The 14,224-nt window shown below is 44.7% G+C and overlaps 1 protein-coding gene across 9 annotated transcripts in view; it reads right to left on the bottom strand.

Moving 5' to 3' along the window:
• Positions 1 to 14,224, bottom strand: part of LOC117402844 (nesprin-1-like) — a 194,828-nt gene that overhangs the window by 56,504 nt on the left and 124,100 nt on the right. For all 9 annotated transcript variants that reach the window (XM_059024130.1, XM_059024134.1, XM_059024133.1 and 6 more), the window contains 5 exons: positions 13,230 to 13,361; positions 12,504 to 12,665; positions 9,233 to 9,427; positions 5,487 to 5,660; positions 3,567 to 3,758 (listed from right to left, as the gene is read on the bottom strand). In XM_059024130.1, the coding sequence (XP_058880113.1) occupies positions 3,567 to 3,758; positions 5,487 to 5,660; positions 9,233 to 9,427; positions 12,504 to 12,665; positions 13,230 to 13,361 (855 nt within the window). The remainder of the gene's footprint in view (positions 1 to 3,566; positions 3,759 to 5,486; positions 5,661 to 9,232; positions 9,428 to 12,503; positions 12,666 to 13,229; positions 13,362 to 14,224) is intronic.

Raw genomic sequence — 14,224 nt, forward strand, 5'->3', positions numbered from 1 at the left:
AGCCGGAGGAGAAAGCAGCAGCAGCAGCAACAACAGCAGCAGGAGGCGCAGCAACATCAGCCTTACCTTGCCACACTGGATATCTGCCTCACCTGCCTGAAGGGTGAGGAGTGGTGCTTCGCGGTTGGTGAGGTTGGGCACGTGGCACCAGACCAACCCCCTCCATGGCAGGAGAAAGAGGAGCCAGAGCGTCCAGTGAGGGAGGACCTGCATCCTCCAAAGAGGACGAATGCACTCTCCTCTGAGGGAGTCTGGGACTGGCTGGTGGAGCCGGGGAGGGATTATGAGGAAGCCCTCCCTGCAGTGATCAACCTCCTGTGGGCAAGAGATGGGGAGCGCTGGGAGGCCTGGGAACAGCAACACCACCCAGCTTCCCTCCCAGACATCGCAGCCATGGTGTTCAACTACCTGGCTGCGGATATGGGAGAGACCCTGCTGCTGCCATCTCCAGCACAAAAGGGAGAGGAGCCATCGCTACCGTCTCCACCAGCAGAGGGAGAGGAGCCATCGCTGCCGTCTCCAGCGCCAGAGGGAGAGGAGCCATCGCTGCCGTCTCCAGCGCCAGAGGGAGAGGAGCCATCGCTGCCGTCTCCAGCGCCAGAGGGAGAGGAGCCATCGCTGCCGTCTCCAGCGCCAGAGGGAGAGGAGCCATCGCTGCCGTCTCCAGCGCCAGAGGGAGAGGAGCCATCGCTGCCGTCTCCAGCGCCAGAGGGAGAGGAGCCATCGCTGCCGTCTCCAGCGCCAGAGGGAGAGGAGCCATCGCTGCCGTCTCCAGCATCAGAGGGAGAGGAGCCATCGCTACCGTCTCCAGCATCAGAGGGAGAGGAGCCATCGCTACCGTCTCCAGCATCAGAGGGAGAGGAGCCATCGCTGCCGTCTCCAGCATCAGAGGGAGAGGAGCCATCGCTACCGTCTCCAGCATCAGAGGGAGAGGAGCCATCGCTACCGTCTCCACCAGCAGAGGGAGAATGCCTGCTGGTTTCGCCTCCACAGCCTGGGGAGGAGCCCGAACGTCCTACGCCCGAGTGGGAGGAGCCCGAACGTCCTACGCCCGAGTGGGAGGAGCCCGAACGTCCTACGCCCGAGTGGGAGGAGCCCGAACGTCCTACGCCCGAGTGGGAGGAGCCCGAACGTCCTACGGCCGAGTGGGAGGAGCCCGAACGTCCTACGCCCAAGAGGGGGGAGTCGGTGCGTCCACAGCCCAAGAGGGAGGAGTCGGTGCGTCCACAGCCCAAGAGGGAGGAGTCGGTGCGTCCACAGCCCAAAGAGGGGGGAGTCGGTGCGTCCATAGCCCAAGAGGTGGAAGTCTGCGCTTCCACAGCCTTAGGACCCAAGCTGCAGTCCCAAGAGCCAGAAGGGGAGGAGTTACAGGCTCAACCCCCTGAATTTTTCTGGGGGGGAGAAGGGCAGGATGCTGATGTTCCCCAGCAGCCTCTATTTATGCTGCTGAAGGGAGCACGGCACACACCAGCCCAGCCGCCACAGCAGAGGGAGCCAGAACCGCCACAGCCTCCCTCTGAGTGGCCAGCATCCGCCCCATCGCCTCTGCCTCCACCACCACCAGGAGCAGAGCAGCAGGAGCTGCCTCTGTCTCCACCACCACCAGGAGCAGGGCAGCAGGAGCTGCTTCTGTCTCCACCATCACCAGGAGCAGAGCAGCAAGAGCTGCCTCTGCCTCCGCCACCTCCACCAGCAGAGGGTGAATGCCTGCTGGTTCCACATCCACCGTCGTGGGAGGACTGCTTGCCCCTCCCACCTCCACCAGCAGAGGGTGAATGCCTGCTGGTTCCGCCTCCACCGTCGTGGGAGGACTGCTTGCCCCTCCCACCTCCACCAGCAGAGGATGAATGCCTGCTGGTTCTGCCTCAACCGTCGTGGGAGGACTGCTTGCCCCTCCCACCTCCACCAGCAGAGGATGAATACCTGCTGGTTCCGCCTCAGCCGCCGTGGGAGGACTGCTTGCCACTCCCAGCTCCACCAGCAGAGGGTGAATACCTGCTGGTTCCGTCTCAGCCGCTGTGGGAGGACTGCTTTCCCCTCCCACCTCCACCAGCAGAGGGTGAATACCTGCTGGTTCCACATCCACCGTCATGGGAAGGACTGCTCCTGCCCTGCCTCGCACCACCCAGGGATGCCTGCCTCGCATCGCCTGGGGCTGCCTGTTCCACATCGCCTGGGGTCGCCAGGGATCCTGCTTCGCCTGGGGTCGCCAGGGATCCTGCTTCGCCTGGGGTCGCCAGGGATCCTGCTTTGCCTGGGGTCGCCAGGGATCCTGCTTCGCCTGGGGTCACTACACTGTGGTCGGAGCCCCACGGAGGGGAGCTGCCGGCCATGAAGAAAGGGGGGGAGGTCAGGAGACCAGCTTCCCCAGCCGCACTTTCGCGGCCGGAGATCATGTGGTCAGAGCCCCACGAAGGGGAGCTGCCAGCCATGGAAAAGGGGGGGGAGGTCAGGAGACCAGCTCCCCCAGCCGCACTTTCGCGGCAGGAAATACTGTGGCTGGAGCCCCGTGAAGGGCAGCTGTCAGCCATGAAGAAGGGGGGGGAGGTCAGGAGACCAGCTTCCCCCGCAGCAATTTCGCTGCAGGAGAAAGGGTGGCCAGAGCCCCACGGAGGGGAGCTGTCGGCCATGAAGAAGGGGGGGCAGGTCTGGAGACCACCCCCAAAAATTTTTTGGCCAGAGGAGCTGGCCGGTGCGCGGGCCATTGGAACACTACGGCTGTTTGGGTGGGAGGAGGACATCCCACCGTGGCCGCCACCTTTGGCCCGTTGCTGCCCCTGTTCCTGCGCCGGGACTGCTGACCGGGACTTTGGGGACTAAGGGGGGAGGTGGCCGAAAAGGCCATGTGTGCTGCGCACAAGGGGGGGCATGTGTGGCGGAGTGTCCCGCCCCTATTTATTATTATTTGTATTTTTGTTTGCGGCGCGGGTAAAAGCGCCGCGTCTTTTGTTATTATATTTAAAAACCCCGTGAGGATGCATGGCTGATCAGCTACTGATTATTTAACTAGCTGACAGTCATGCATCCTTACCAAACGCGTGCAGACTCTGGCCGGGGGATAATAAGATAATTACCAACTAGTTAAATCCCTCGGCCAGAGTATATAAACCAGCAGCACTCTGCACTCGGGGTTGAGAGTGTAGAGGAGAGTACGGGAGAGCGGAGAGAGAAAAAGCAACATTAACAAAACAATTGCTAAGACGTGCTGGATTTCCCAGCACATCACTTACTTGTTTGTTTGTTCATTCGTTTGGCCCTTGTGCCCTTTTGTTTTGTGTTGTGTTAATTTGTTTAATATTTTGTTTATTAAATACGCTGAGTGCACTAACACTCAGCTTCAACCGCCCATCCACTGTTTGGTTTGAGTTACTTCCTGGTCCGTGACGTCATCCACATCACCACTGCGAGCCAGACTGTCACACACAGTTATTCAAAATAGTACTAGTTTCAGAGTGAACGAATATCTAAGGCTCATACTAATTAATCTTCTGTTTAGGAGTCAGCACAGAGGCCACTAAATGAGCAGTGAATGAAAAAAAGGGGGGGGGGGGCGGGGGCAAGCTTACTTGGATGTTGATCTGCTTATCCTGCAACATTCTCTGCAGTTCCAGCAGGCTGTCCTTCAGTGTGCGGAGCTTGTGTGTGAGCTGCTCGGCCTCCTCCCGGGTGTGCACCTTCCCCTCCATCAGCAGGGTCTCACTGTGCACCGAGAGCTCTGACAGGGACACCACCTTCAGCTCAATCTCCAGCAGCATGTTCTGTAGCAGCAGGAACAGAGAGGCAAACTCAAACATGCTGTTACTGCTGCTGCTGCTGCTCATGCCACTGGCTGTTATACACACTGCCTGAGGCAGCTTCAACGGCAAGGGGGCCTGGGGCCTACCTCGCCCCAGCCAAATTCACAAAGCACCGAGGTCTTCCCATCATAGGGTTGTGTACACTACACCATTAAAGCTCTAGTAGTATAAAATGTTTAGTTTGCCCCATTAAGAAAAAAAATTATAAAAAGTTTCCGAAATTGGAACAGCTTGTACCTAAAAAAAAAAAAAAAAAAAAAGAAAGAAAAAATAGATTAAAAAGTTAGTTTAAGTTAGTCTATCAGCCGCTGTTGTATTTCAGAGCCAACTGTTGCTTAGAAGATTCCTGACCACAATGCTTCTTTCTTTCAGGGCTGGTCCATGACGTCCTCAGACAATGCCTCTGAAAAGATCACTCACAGGCATGCTAGTAATGCTGCTGCTTTCCTGTTTCTAAGCTTGCCTTCTCCTTGTATGTGCGATGAGGCTTCCCTTTCCCCTCCTTCCCCAACTCGGAACCAACAGACTGTTGATCAGCTAATGCTGTGACTTCCAACGACCCTGATTGCTGCTGAATAGCCCTCAGACATCCTAAGACATGTACATAATCTTCTTAAGAAGGCACAGGAGCTTAAGAGCCAAGCTACTGTAAGGCTTGTTTAGAACAGCCAATACGTTTGTTTATATGATGATGCACCATGCGTTGTCATCTGCAAACCATGATACACAGAATGAACAGAAACACCACACAATTCTAGTGATCTACTCCTTGTGTCGTACACAGCTAATCTGCTCACAAAGGAGTTTAATTTCCCTTGGCAACTATTTTGTAGTGTACAAAAGCTTGACTGTGTGAATGAATGTGTCAGACACCAGGGGGAAAACTGGGAAAATGGAGAAAATAAAGGAAACCTTTCCCGAGGAACAAAAACATGTTTAAACTTGATAATTACTAAATAACTTTTATTTACAAAAACTGCAAATCACTTTTTTAAAGAAATGCAATTGAATGAGCTTACTCATATATCTTTTGGTTAAAAACTGCAGCAGTTAAAGATATTAACATTGATAAAGGCATGAGATGAAATGTTTTACATTAATATCTATGATTGAGTGTTTTTGGAAAGTCATTACATTATATTTAATAAGGATTGTGTCTCATTTAGTTTGTTTCAAATTAATGTTAAAACTATCTACCGAAGACAAATGAACAGTTTGGTTGATCTGGGCAATTAGCTATATCTTTATAAGATAATATTTTCAAATTTAATCGAAATCAGTAAATTTTAATAAAACCAAAAATAACCAGGATAATCTAGTTCTACTTACTGTATTGGTGAAAATCTCTATATAGCCTGACTACGCAGTAAATGGCATACAAAACTAGTATGTAGTCTTAACCATTTTAATACAATTAATAAGGGGATCAATAAATCACCCCTGGGGATGATTAATATAAAGAGTGGCGGTATTTATTTTCAAAGCTTTTTATTATTCATTTCTTAGCAGACGCCCTTATCCAGGGCGACTTACAATTGTTACAAGATATCACATTATACATTATACCACTAAAATAAACCCCTTTCTTATTTAGAATGTTCTGCAGCATACAGCAGAGCTCTGCCCATTCTTTCTGCATTCCACCTCCACATTGTTTAGTATGAGGGCTCCTTGGTAGAGCTGCAGTACCTGGCAGTCGTTGAGCTGCTCCTCCATGTGCATGTGCTCCTCAGCTGGCTGCAGTGCTGTCTTTAGAGTGGCCTTGGTGCTGAGGAGCCAGTGGTCGAGATCGTCTGCCTCGCTGTGGCACCTCCGCAGGGCCTGCTCCTGACGCTGCTCCTCCAGCTGGTCATTCAGCTTCTCCTGCAGGGACAGTACATACAGTCAGAACGGCCTAACACAAATTAAAGGGGGTACAGTAGACTGCAGGTGCACACGTCAGGGGGAAAATTAAGAACATGCAGCCATCACTGAAGAAAAGGCAGGTTACAAGCAATCACTAATAGCATATATGCACTATCCAAATGGAACTGAACTGAAGAAAATGTTAGGTTATTATCATAACCCTGGTTCCCTGAAATAGAAGTGTAACCATTACTGAATGGGTATTTACTTCCTAAAGACAGGACACCTGAATAAGATATAACAAAGCTGCTCAGCCGAGTCTGTGACGCAGTCATACCCGCCCCCGAGGATATAAGGGACTGCACGCACAGATCTCACCGTCATGTTTTCTGCAAGCCTGCTGCAATCATGGATGCAGTGACCTTGAAGGTTAATGGTTACATTTCTATTTCAGGGAACCAGGGTTATAATAATAACCTAACGTTCCCTTTTAAGTACGAAATGTAACCATTACCGAATGGGTCAGTATACCCAAGCCGTCACAAGGGCCTTGTGCGTTATCATTCGGAACCCCAGTAACAAGTAGCTAGGGCTAAAAAACTGAGGGAGAAACTCACCTCTATGCCTGTGTTGTATGGGTAGACTGAGAAGCCACCCTTAACACTCTAGTTCCAAAACTAGAGTTTTGAGGATTCACGACATTAAGTCTGTCCAACCTAGTAAAGGTATGGAGAGTAGCCCACAGTGCTGCATTGCAAATGTCCTGACAGATGCACCCTGGAATAAAGCCCACAACGTCGCCATGCCCCTGGTGGAATGGGCAGTGAGCTTTTCTGGAGGGGGCAAGTTGGCTCGCTCATAGGCAGTCCTCCTTTGCGTGATCGGGCACCAGGCAGGAAGAACATCTGCCGTGCTTGTCCTCAACGGTATAGTGACTGTAGCACCGGGTCAGTACGGTACAGTACCGGGTCGGAACCGGGATGGTTCGGTGACTTTAGCACTGGGTCAGCATTGGTACAGTACTGGGTCAGAACCGGGGCGGTACGGGGCCGCTACAGTATGATACCGGTGCGGTAACCTTGGTCCCAGTTCGGTACGATATGGTACCGGGTCGGGAAAGGAGCGGGTCGGTGACCTCAGTACTGGTACAGTACGGGTCCACTGGTTTGCAGTTACGGTGGGCAGCACTGTACAGGGATGCCCTGCCCATCTGTGCAAGCTATTGGCAAAACCACTCGGTCAGTACTCAAGAGACTAAGGGAAGCCTGCTTGTTACAATGAACTAATAGCCCTCGTAATCGTGATGCAAAAGCTGTCACCAAAACAGCATCAAGATGCTGTGGTAGAGATTGCAAGCAATCACAATCCAAGCAGTCCCTTGGTCCTGCACAGGCCTGCGGTTAGTCTCTGTGAAAACAGAAAAACAGAATGAGATTTCTCTCAACAAAATACAGTAATAACAATTACTTTAATTATACAAACTGTCTTGTAATTTTGGCCAAAGCCAAAACGAGAACTAAAAAACTCCAGCCAGAGCTATTGCAGCCTGGGGGGGAACACACAGTCTGTCGACTTACGTTGCTTGATCTCTGGGAAGGAGCGACTCAAGCCGCTGGCTTCATACGGGGCACAAGGCCACACAGGGAAGTAACAAACAAAAGGCTGTAGTGCACAATGACGCGTAATTAGTAAAAACTAATACAGCGATTTTTAATATCACATATAATTTTTGTAAAAAATCAGAATAAGTGCTCCTATCAGGTCAGTTCTTGAAAGGAAAATTGACGCTGAGATCTGTGAGCGCAGTCCTTTGTACCCTCAGGGGCGGGCATGACTGCGTCACAGGCTCGGCCGAGCAGCTTTGGTATATCTTATTCAGGTTTCGGGTCTTTAGGAGGTAAATAGCCATTCGGTAATGGTTACATTTCGTACTTGAAAGGGAACTAAAGTTTACATTGATATACAGTATGTAACAGATTATGTTGGACCTCTCTCTCCCTGTCAGATATAAAATTGATAAGCATACAAAAAATGTGTATTAATTAAATTTTTGTTATAGTAACTGACACTATTTATTACATATGGGATGCAGTAACTTGAATTTAAAGTGTTTTCTGTTTATTATCCAGTATATAGAGTATACAAGACTGTAGACATATGTACATACCAATACACACACACACACACACACACTAAAAAAAGAGTTTCTATAGGAGAGTCTCTTCTGTTCTGCTGGAGTGACTTCCAGGATGTTTTGACTCATTTCCTTAACTCTTCCCCACAGCTGGTGAGTCAACCCATTCTGGGGTCACTGCATTCCTAGCAGCATTGAAGACAGGAAAGCAACACTAAAAGACAGGACAGCCTCTACTAAACATCAAACTGCTCACCAAGGTGCAAACTTCAGAATACTCTGTCAAAGCCCATTTTTCAATTTCATCTCAGATTTTATTCAATCATAAGACTTGTAATTTCCCCATCCCCTGGCATATGATTAATAGTTTTTCAAAATATGTAGTTTGTAGGGTGCAGAAGAAAATTGGCACGTCTAGTGAGGGAAATCGCTTCTTACCTGTCTAGTTAAGAATAAATCCGAATTTGTTTTTGCAACTCCACAAGCTGTCTTGGACTGATCTTTGCATTAACAATCTTTATGGACATTTATACTGTAGTGTACTAAGTTTAAGTCATTGTTACAAATACCACATTGTCTATACATTCTAAATGTCATACCCAAGCAGTAGACAACTAAACATGTGGTATTATCAAACACTATGAAATCTGCAATACTATACCGAACACTTCATGTTCATGGAGTTCCTTAATGTTATTGCTCAAGACAGCTTGGCTTGTCTTATCTTGAGTTATTGTTTCTAGTGATTTACTACATCTTTTTATATTAAAATACTCACCTACAGTTATTAAAGGATGCAATTTCACTATTTTTCAGTAGTGGGCTTAGCTCACCCTAGTACAAGTTGCAATTGTAGATAGAAAAAGCCCACTGTGGAACAGAACTTACAATGCTCAAAGAGGAGAGTAGCAAAAGGCTCAGAACTTTGCTGAAGTGACCATGCTGCAGCATGCTTTTTTATAACAGTGGAAGAACTGTCATGAAATGGATTTGTGTGGATCTACATTTTTGTATCTCCAGGAACAGCTTTGTGTCCTGTCTCCTGCAGTATAGGTGCTATTACTTACTTTCAAACAAGTGATGTGCATTCATTGTTATACATACCAAACAGGGTTTATAAATCCTGCATTTATCTGTAGATGTGCCAATACATGCATTGTTTTCCTATTGTTCAGCTCTGTCCTTAACAGTTCTTCTTTCTCTTCCGTATTAAGTAGAACGTGCACACTGATTCTAGAACGCATCCTGATTCACATTCTGCCTGGTAAGTTAAAACCACTGGTACCTTGACCTAGAGTCAACTTATACTGTAAGGGGCTTTAGCCAGTGCAGGGGAAAGGCCATAAAATAAATGAAAGAAAAAAAGAATAGAATGAACAAAAGCTTGACATTAGAAAGTCAAGTGGAAGGAGGATGCAACAAACAGAGAGAAAAGCCCACACGCCCATGTTTTTACCTCAAGAAGCTGTTGTTGCCCAGAGGCCTTCATTCTGATGGTGGCCATCCTCTCTGCCAGGACTGTCAGTGTGGACTGCATGGCCAGCTGGTTGGCTGTGTCAGTGTCCAGGGTATCAGACACCAGCTCCTCTGCAAAGGAAGTCTGCAGCTCATTGATCTCATCCTGCAGCATCAGGATCTCGTCCATCAGGGCCTGAGCAGGGCCATGAAAAGCAGGTTTATACAGAACACAACAAAGGAAAATCAGTCATACTGGATGTGCTCACGGAAAATCAAAGGCCTTGAAAATCAACTGATGGGAGCTATTTCACTCAACAACATATCGAAATGTTGGGCAGCTGGCTCTTTTGAGCTAAAATTATATATATATATATATATATATATATATATATATATATATATATATGTGTGTGTATATATGTGTGTGTATATATGTGTGTGTATATATATATATATATATATATATATATATATATATATATATATAAGGTTCTTCCACCAAGAACAAGTAGAAGACTTGTGAGGAAGGTTAATAACAATCCGAGATTGACTGCCAAAGATATTCAAAGTGAATTGGCTGCAAGTGGGACTGAGGTTTCCATTTCAACCATAGGTCGAGTATTGCATGGTGAAGGTCTCATTGGTCGAATGAAACAAAAATTTAGCTATTTGGTCACACTGATGGTGAAAAACTGCTTAAAAGCCAGGAAACTGCTTAGAAACGAGGACAAAGGTTACGCTCTGTACCAAATAGCAACCAGACTATCTTCATTACTCAAGTGGGGCATGGTTGTATCTTTTGCTGTTCTTGCGTTAATTAAAATCATGTCATTTCGAATGCCTATTTATACAGATTCTTAAATCAACTCATTTTGGCAATTTTAACTCAACTCAAATACCAAACACTGAGCACCTAGTGTTTTAATGAAATCACTTGACTTGAGCTCAGTATTTTGTTATCCCAAGGAACAATACTACTCAAACAATCAACAAACCTATCTGCTCACTATTTAAAATGTAAATAACATTATGTATGTGCCCAATGAGCTATTGATGCAAAACTTAGACTGTTGCGTTTTCACTGCATCAGTATACAGTTGTCAACAAAAGTTTACATACCCCAATGAAAATTTATAATTTTTAGAAATTTCTCGAAAACAAATAATTATAGCATAATAGGGTTAGGCATTGAATGATTGCCGTCATTACCAGTAGGTCAATGTGGGAAAAGGTAAAGAGCTATCTGAAGACCTTAGGCAGAAAATTATTTATTGACATAAAGCTAGAGAAGGATACAAGAAGACTTCCAAGCACCTGAGTATCCCAATTTCAACTATGGTTTCTATTATCAAGACGTACAAGACTCATGGTACTGTCACAACACTCCCTTGGTCTGGAAGAAAGAAGGTTCTTTCACCAAGAACAAGTAGAAGACTTGTGAGGAAGGTTAATAACAATCCGAGATTGACTGCCAAAGATATTCAAAGTGAATTGGCTGCAAGTGGGACTGAGGTTTCCATTTCAACCATAGGTCGAGTATTGCATGGTGAAGGTCTCATTGGTCGAATGAAACAAAAATTTAGCTATTTGGTCACACTGATGGTGAAAAACAGCTTAAAAGCCAGGAAACTGCTTAGAAGCCAGGACAAAGGTTACGCTCTGTACCAATCCTGCTTTTTTGCCGAAGACTATATCGGCATTTCATGTTACGTTTGGAGAAAGTCTGGTGAGGTGTACAAAGAAAAGAACACCATACCTACTGTCAAGCATGGAGGTGGTAATGTCCTTTTATGGGGCTATTTTTCCTCTAATGGCACAGGCAATTTAGTTCCAAAACATGGTACAATGGATTCCATAGCATACCAAAAGATATTGGTCAATCTGAAACCCTCCGCTACAAACCTTGGTTTAAAGTGCAAACGGACGTTCCAACACGACAACGATCCAAATCACACATCAAAATCTACTTCAGAATGGTTAAAGAAGAATAAAATCAAGGTTATGGCCTAGTCAAAATTCTAATCTAAATCCAATTGAGAATCTTTGGTATGAGTTGAAGGCGGCTGTGCAAGAGAAGTCCTCGGAATTTGAATGAACTGGAACAATTTTGCGTTGAAGAATGGTCAAAAATCACGAAAGAATCATGCCAAAAGTTTATTGACAAATATCCTAATCATTTAAAGAGGTTATTATTGCAAAAGGTGCCTCAACTAGCTATTAACCCTTTGCGGTCCATTGTCGGACTGGGTCCGACATTGCAATTATTCCTCACAGGTCCTTTGTCGGACTGGGTCCGACAAAGGACGTTATAGTAATAAAATAACTATCAGATGTTATAGTAATAAAATAATGACTTGGATCGCATTATTGAGGAGTTTGGTGATAAAACGAGTGATCCGGAGATGATCGATCGGTATGTACGACTATTATTATTATTATTATTTATTTCTTACATAGCTGAACGCTATAGCAAACAAAAGGGTGGGGCGGGGCTGGAGATGCCTAGTGTGTGCTTTGTTGATATGCAGGGCCATTTAAACCCGTTTGACTGTGAAAAAAAAAACTTTTGAACAGCGCGTATAAAATTAACTGCGCGTGTGAAAATTAATTAGACCTGGCGTGCCTGATGCGCGATTAATAAATGGACCGCAAAGGGTTAATTTAATTTTCCTTGTCAGGGTACGAATACTTTTGAATTAGCATTTTTGGTGTTTTCCAAAACAATTGCTGAAATAAATCATTGTAGACATCTATTTCTTGTGACTTTTTCCTCATCCACAAAAGCAAAACTTTTGCTACAAAAGATTTTTCCTTTAATTATTTGTTTGAGAAATTTCTAAAAATTATACATTTCCATTGGGGCATATAAACTTTTGACTACAACTGTATATATTTCAGGCCATTACAAACCATAGCCCACAAGAAAAACAACTGTAGTGATACAGCAGTGAATTTTCTCTGCAGTTTCCCAGATGTTGATTTTATATACAGTAGCTACACAGCAATCCTCCTAAGGAACAATGCTATTTGTGTTTTGCCTTGTAACAAGATCACTAGTAGCAGTGCAATGGCATTATGGTACAAATGGATAACTTTTGTTCAAACCTACTTCTAACTTTAACAGATAAATATAAATATAAATATATATATATATATATATTATATATATATATATATATATATATATATATATATATATATATATATATATATATATATATGATTTAAATGTTAAAATACGTCAGTAAAATAAAAAAACAACATCTCACCTGGTGTGCTGCCATCTGGCTCTCAGGAGTCTTGTCGGCTTCCAAAGCTTCATTCAGTTTTATTTCGATAGACTCCATCTTTGTGGATACTGACTGAAGTGAGTCCTGGAACTGCTGCTGGTGTTCAAGGGCTTCATACAACGTTTTCTGTGTTTCACTGATCTGAAAAAAAGATTGAATCATGTGAAAAAAATTGCCCTGTTTGTGATCAGACAAAATAAAAATGATAAAAATAAAAAATGTCTGCATTTCTCCCTTTTGTATGCTTGCATTAATTTATAGAAGAACATACTGTAAACTGTAGGATAGAAACATGCAATATAACACACAACTTTAGGTCTTGAGTAATTCAAATAATATTCTTACATCATTTTTCATATGAATTTGAAAAAAAAATCATGACTTGTGGATTGTCTCTAAAAACAGTTAAAATAGTAACATACTGTTGAATTAGTAAATATACAGGTACTAGTTACTAAGTTTGAAAAGAAAGGCACAGCTGCTTTAGATTTCAATCAGATTTCTACAATAGCATACTGATTTCAATACAGCAACCAAAGGCACACTGTACTGTACTGAGTTGTGCTGTAGCTAGGATGCCATGCTAATTCCTCAAAGACATTAACAAACCATGACTCAATAAGTTGTGAACAAATGTACTTCACCAGCAGCTGCATGTTGTTACAAAACTTTCCTGCAGGCTCCATGTTGCTGTGTGAGACTTACCACATTCTTCAGCGTCTCCCAGGAGCTCTGGAGGTCATCCAGTTTGGCAACAGCAGCGGACTCCAGTCCAGGTTCGCAGAGCTCCCGAGCCGATGATCTGCTGGGCTGAATCTCAGCAGCTGCTGTCTGCAACTGTTCAGCAGATAAGACTTGGTAATATGCAATGTCCTATAAGCATGATACACAACATTGCACTGAACGGTTTCTCAGAGAAGAGAACATATTTGATGCCAGGGAATTCAGTTAAACTTTTTTCATACACTGGCCATGACTGAACCAACAGGATTTTTTTTTAACCCTGAAATTGCAGTACTGTATTTGGCTATGTCCTTACTGTCTAACTTGAAATACTTGCATACTTTTCTTATTGTTTTGATTTAATACACAGTAATTGGACTGATAAGTCTGTCTTAACATCCCAGAACAAAAATAGAATAACAACAGTGGATATCAAATATGCCATTGCGTGCTGTGGTAGTCAAATTGATTGCGGAACATATCTGTAAAATTTGTCACAGATATGGCATATTAACTGCATTTGCTGGAATGACCTAGTAATATAACTTTGGTCTGATTATTTGTCAAGTATTCAGGATAAGCCAGTTAGATCAACATTAGAAAAGGGTTATGCTAACTAGCTGCAGACACTTTGTAATGACCTTCAGATGACATACAGTACAGTCATTATGCTTATCTTTCTTGCCTGTAAAATGAAAGAACTACATTCGCCAAACTTCCTTATATAATAACGACTTCTAATCGATGATCATGTGCATCCCTGATGGGACTTTCCAGAACTTACCTGTTAACACTGATCTCAAAGACAATTAGGCATTGGTCCTTTTTAATAAAACACTGATCTGTGATAGGGCTGACTGGTGTGTTAGTAATCAGTGTACAACAGAGGGTGACATCCTGTGTCAAAAAGCATTGCCAGGAATGTGTAAACCATCCAATAGTTCAGAAGTATACTGGTTAGCACCTTAAGTGCTAGA

This window comes from Acipenser ruthenus, chromosome 5, assembly GCF_902713425.1.
Source record: "Acipenser ruthenus chromosome 5, fAciRut3.2 maternal haplotype, whole genome shotgun sequence".
Lineage (NCBI taxonomy): Eukaryota > Metazoa > Chordata > Actinopteri > Acipenseriformes > Acipenseridae > Acipenser > Acipenser ruthenus.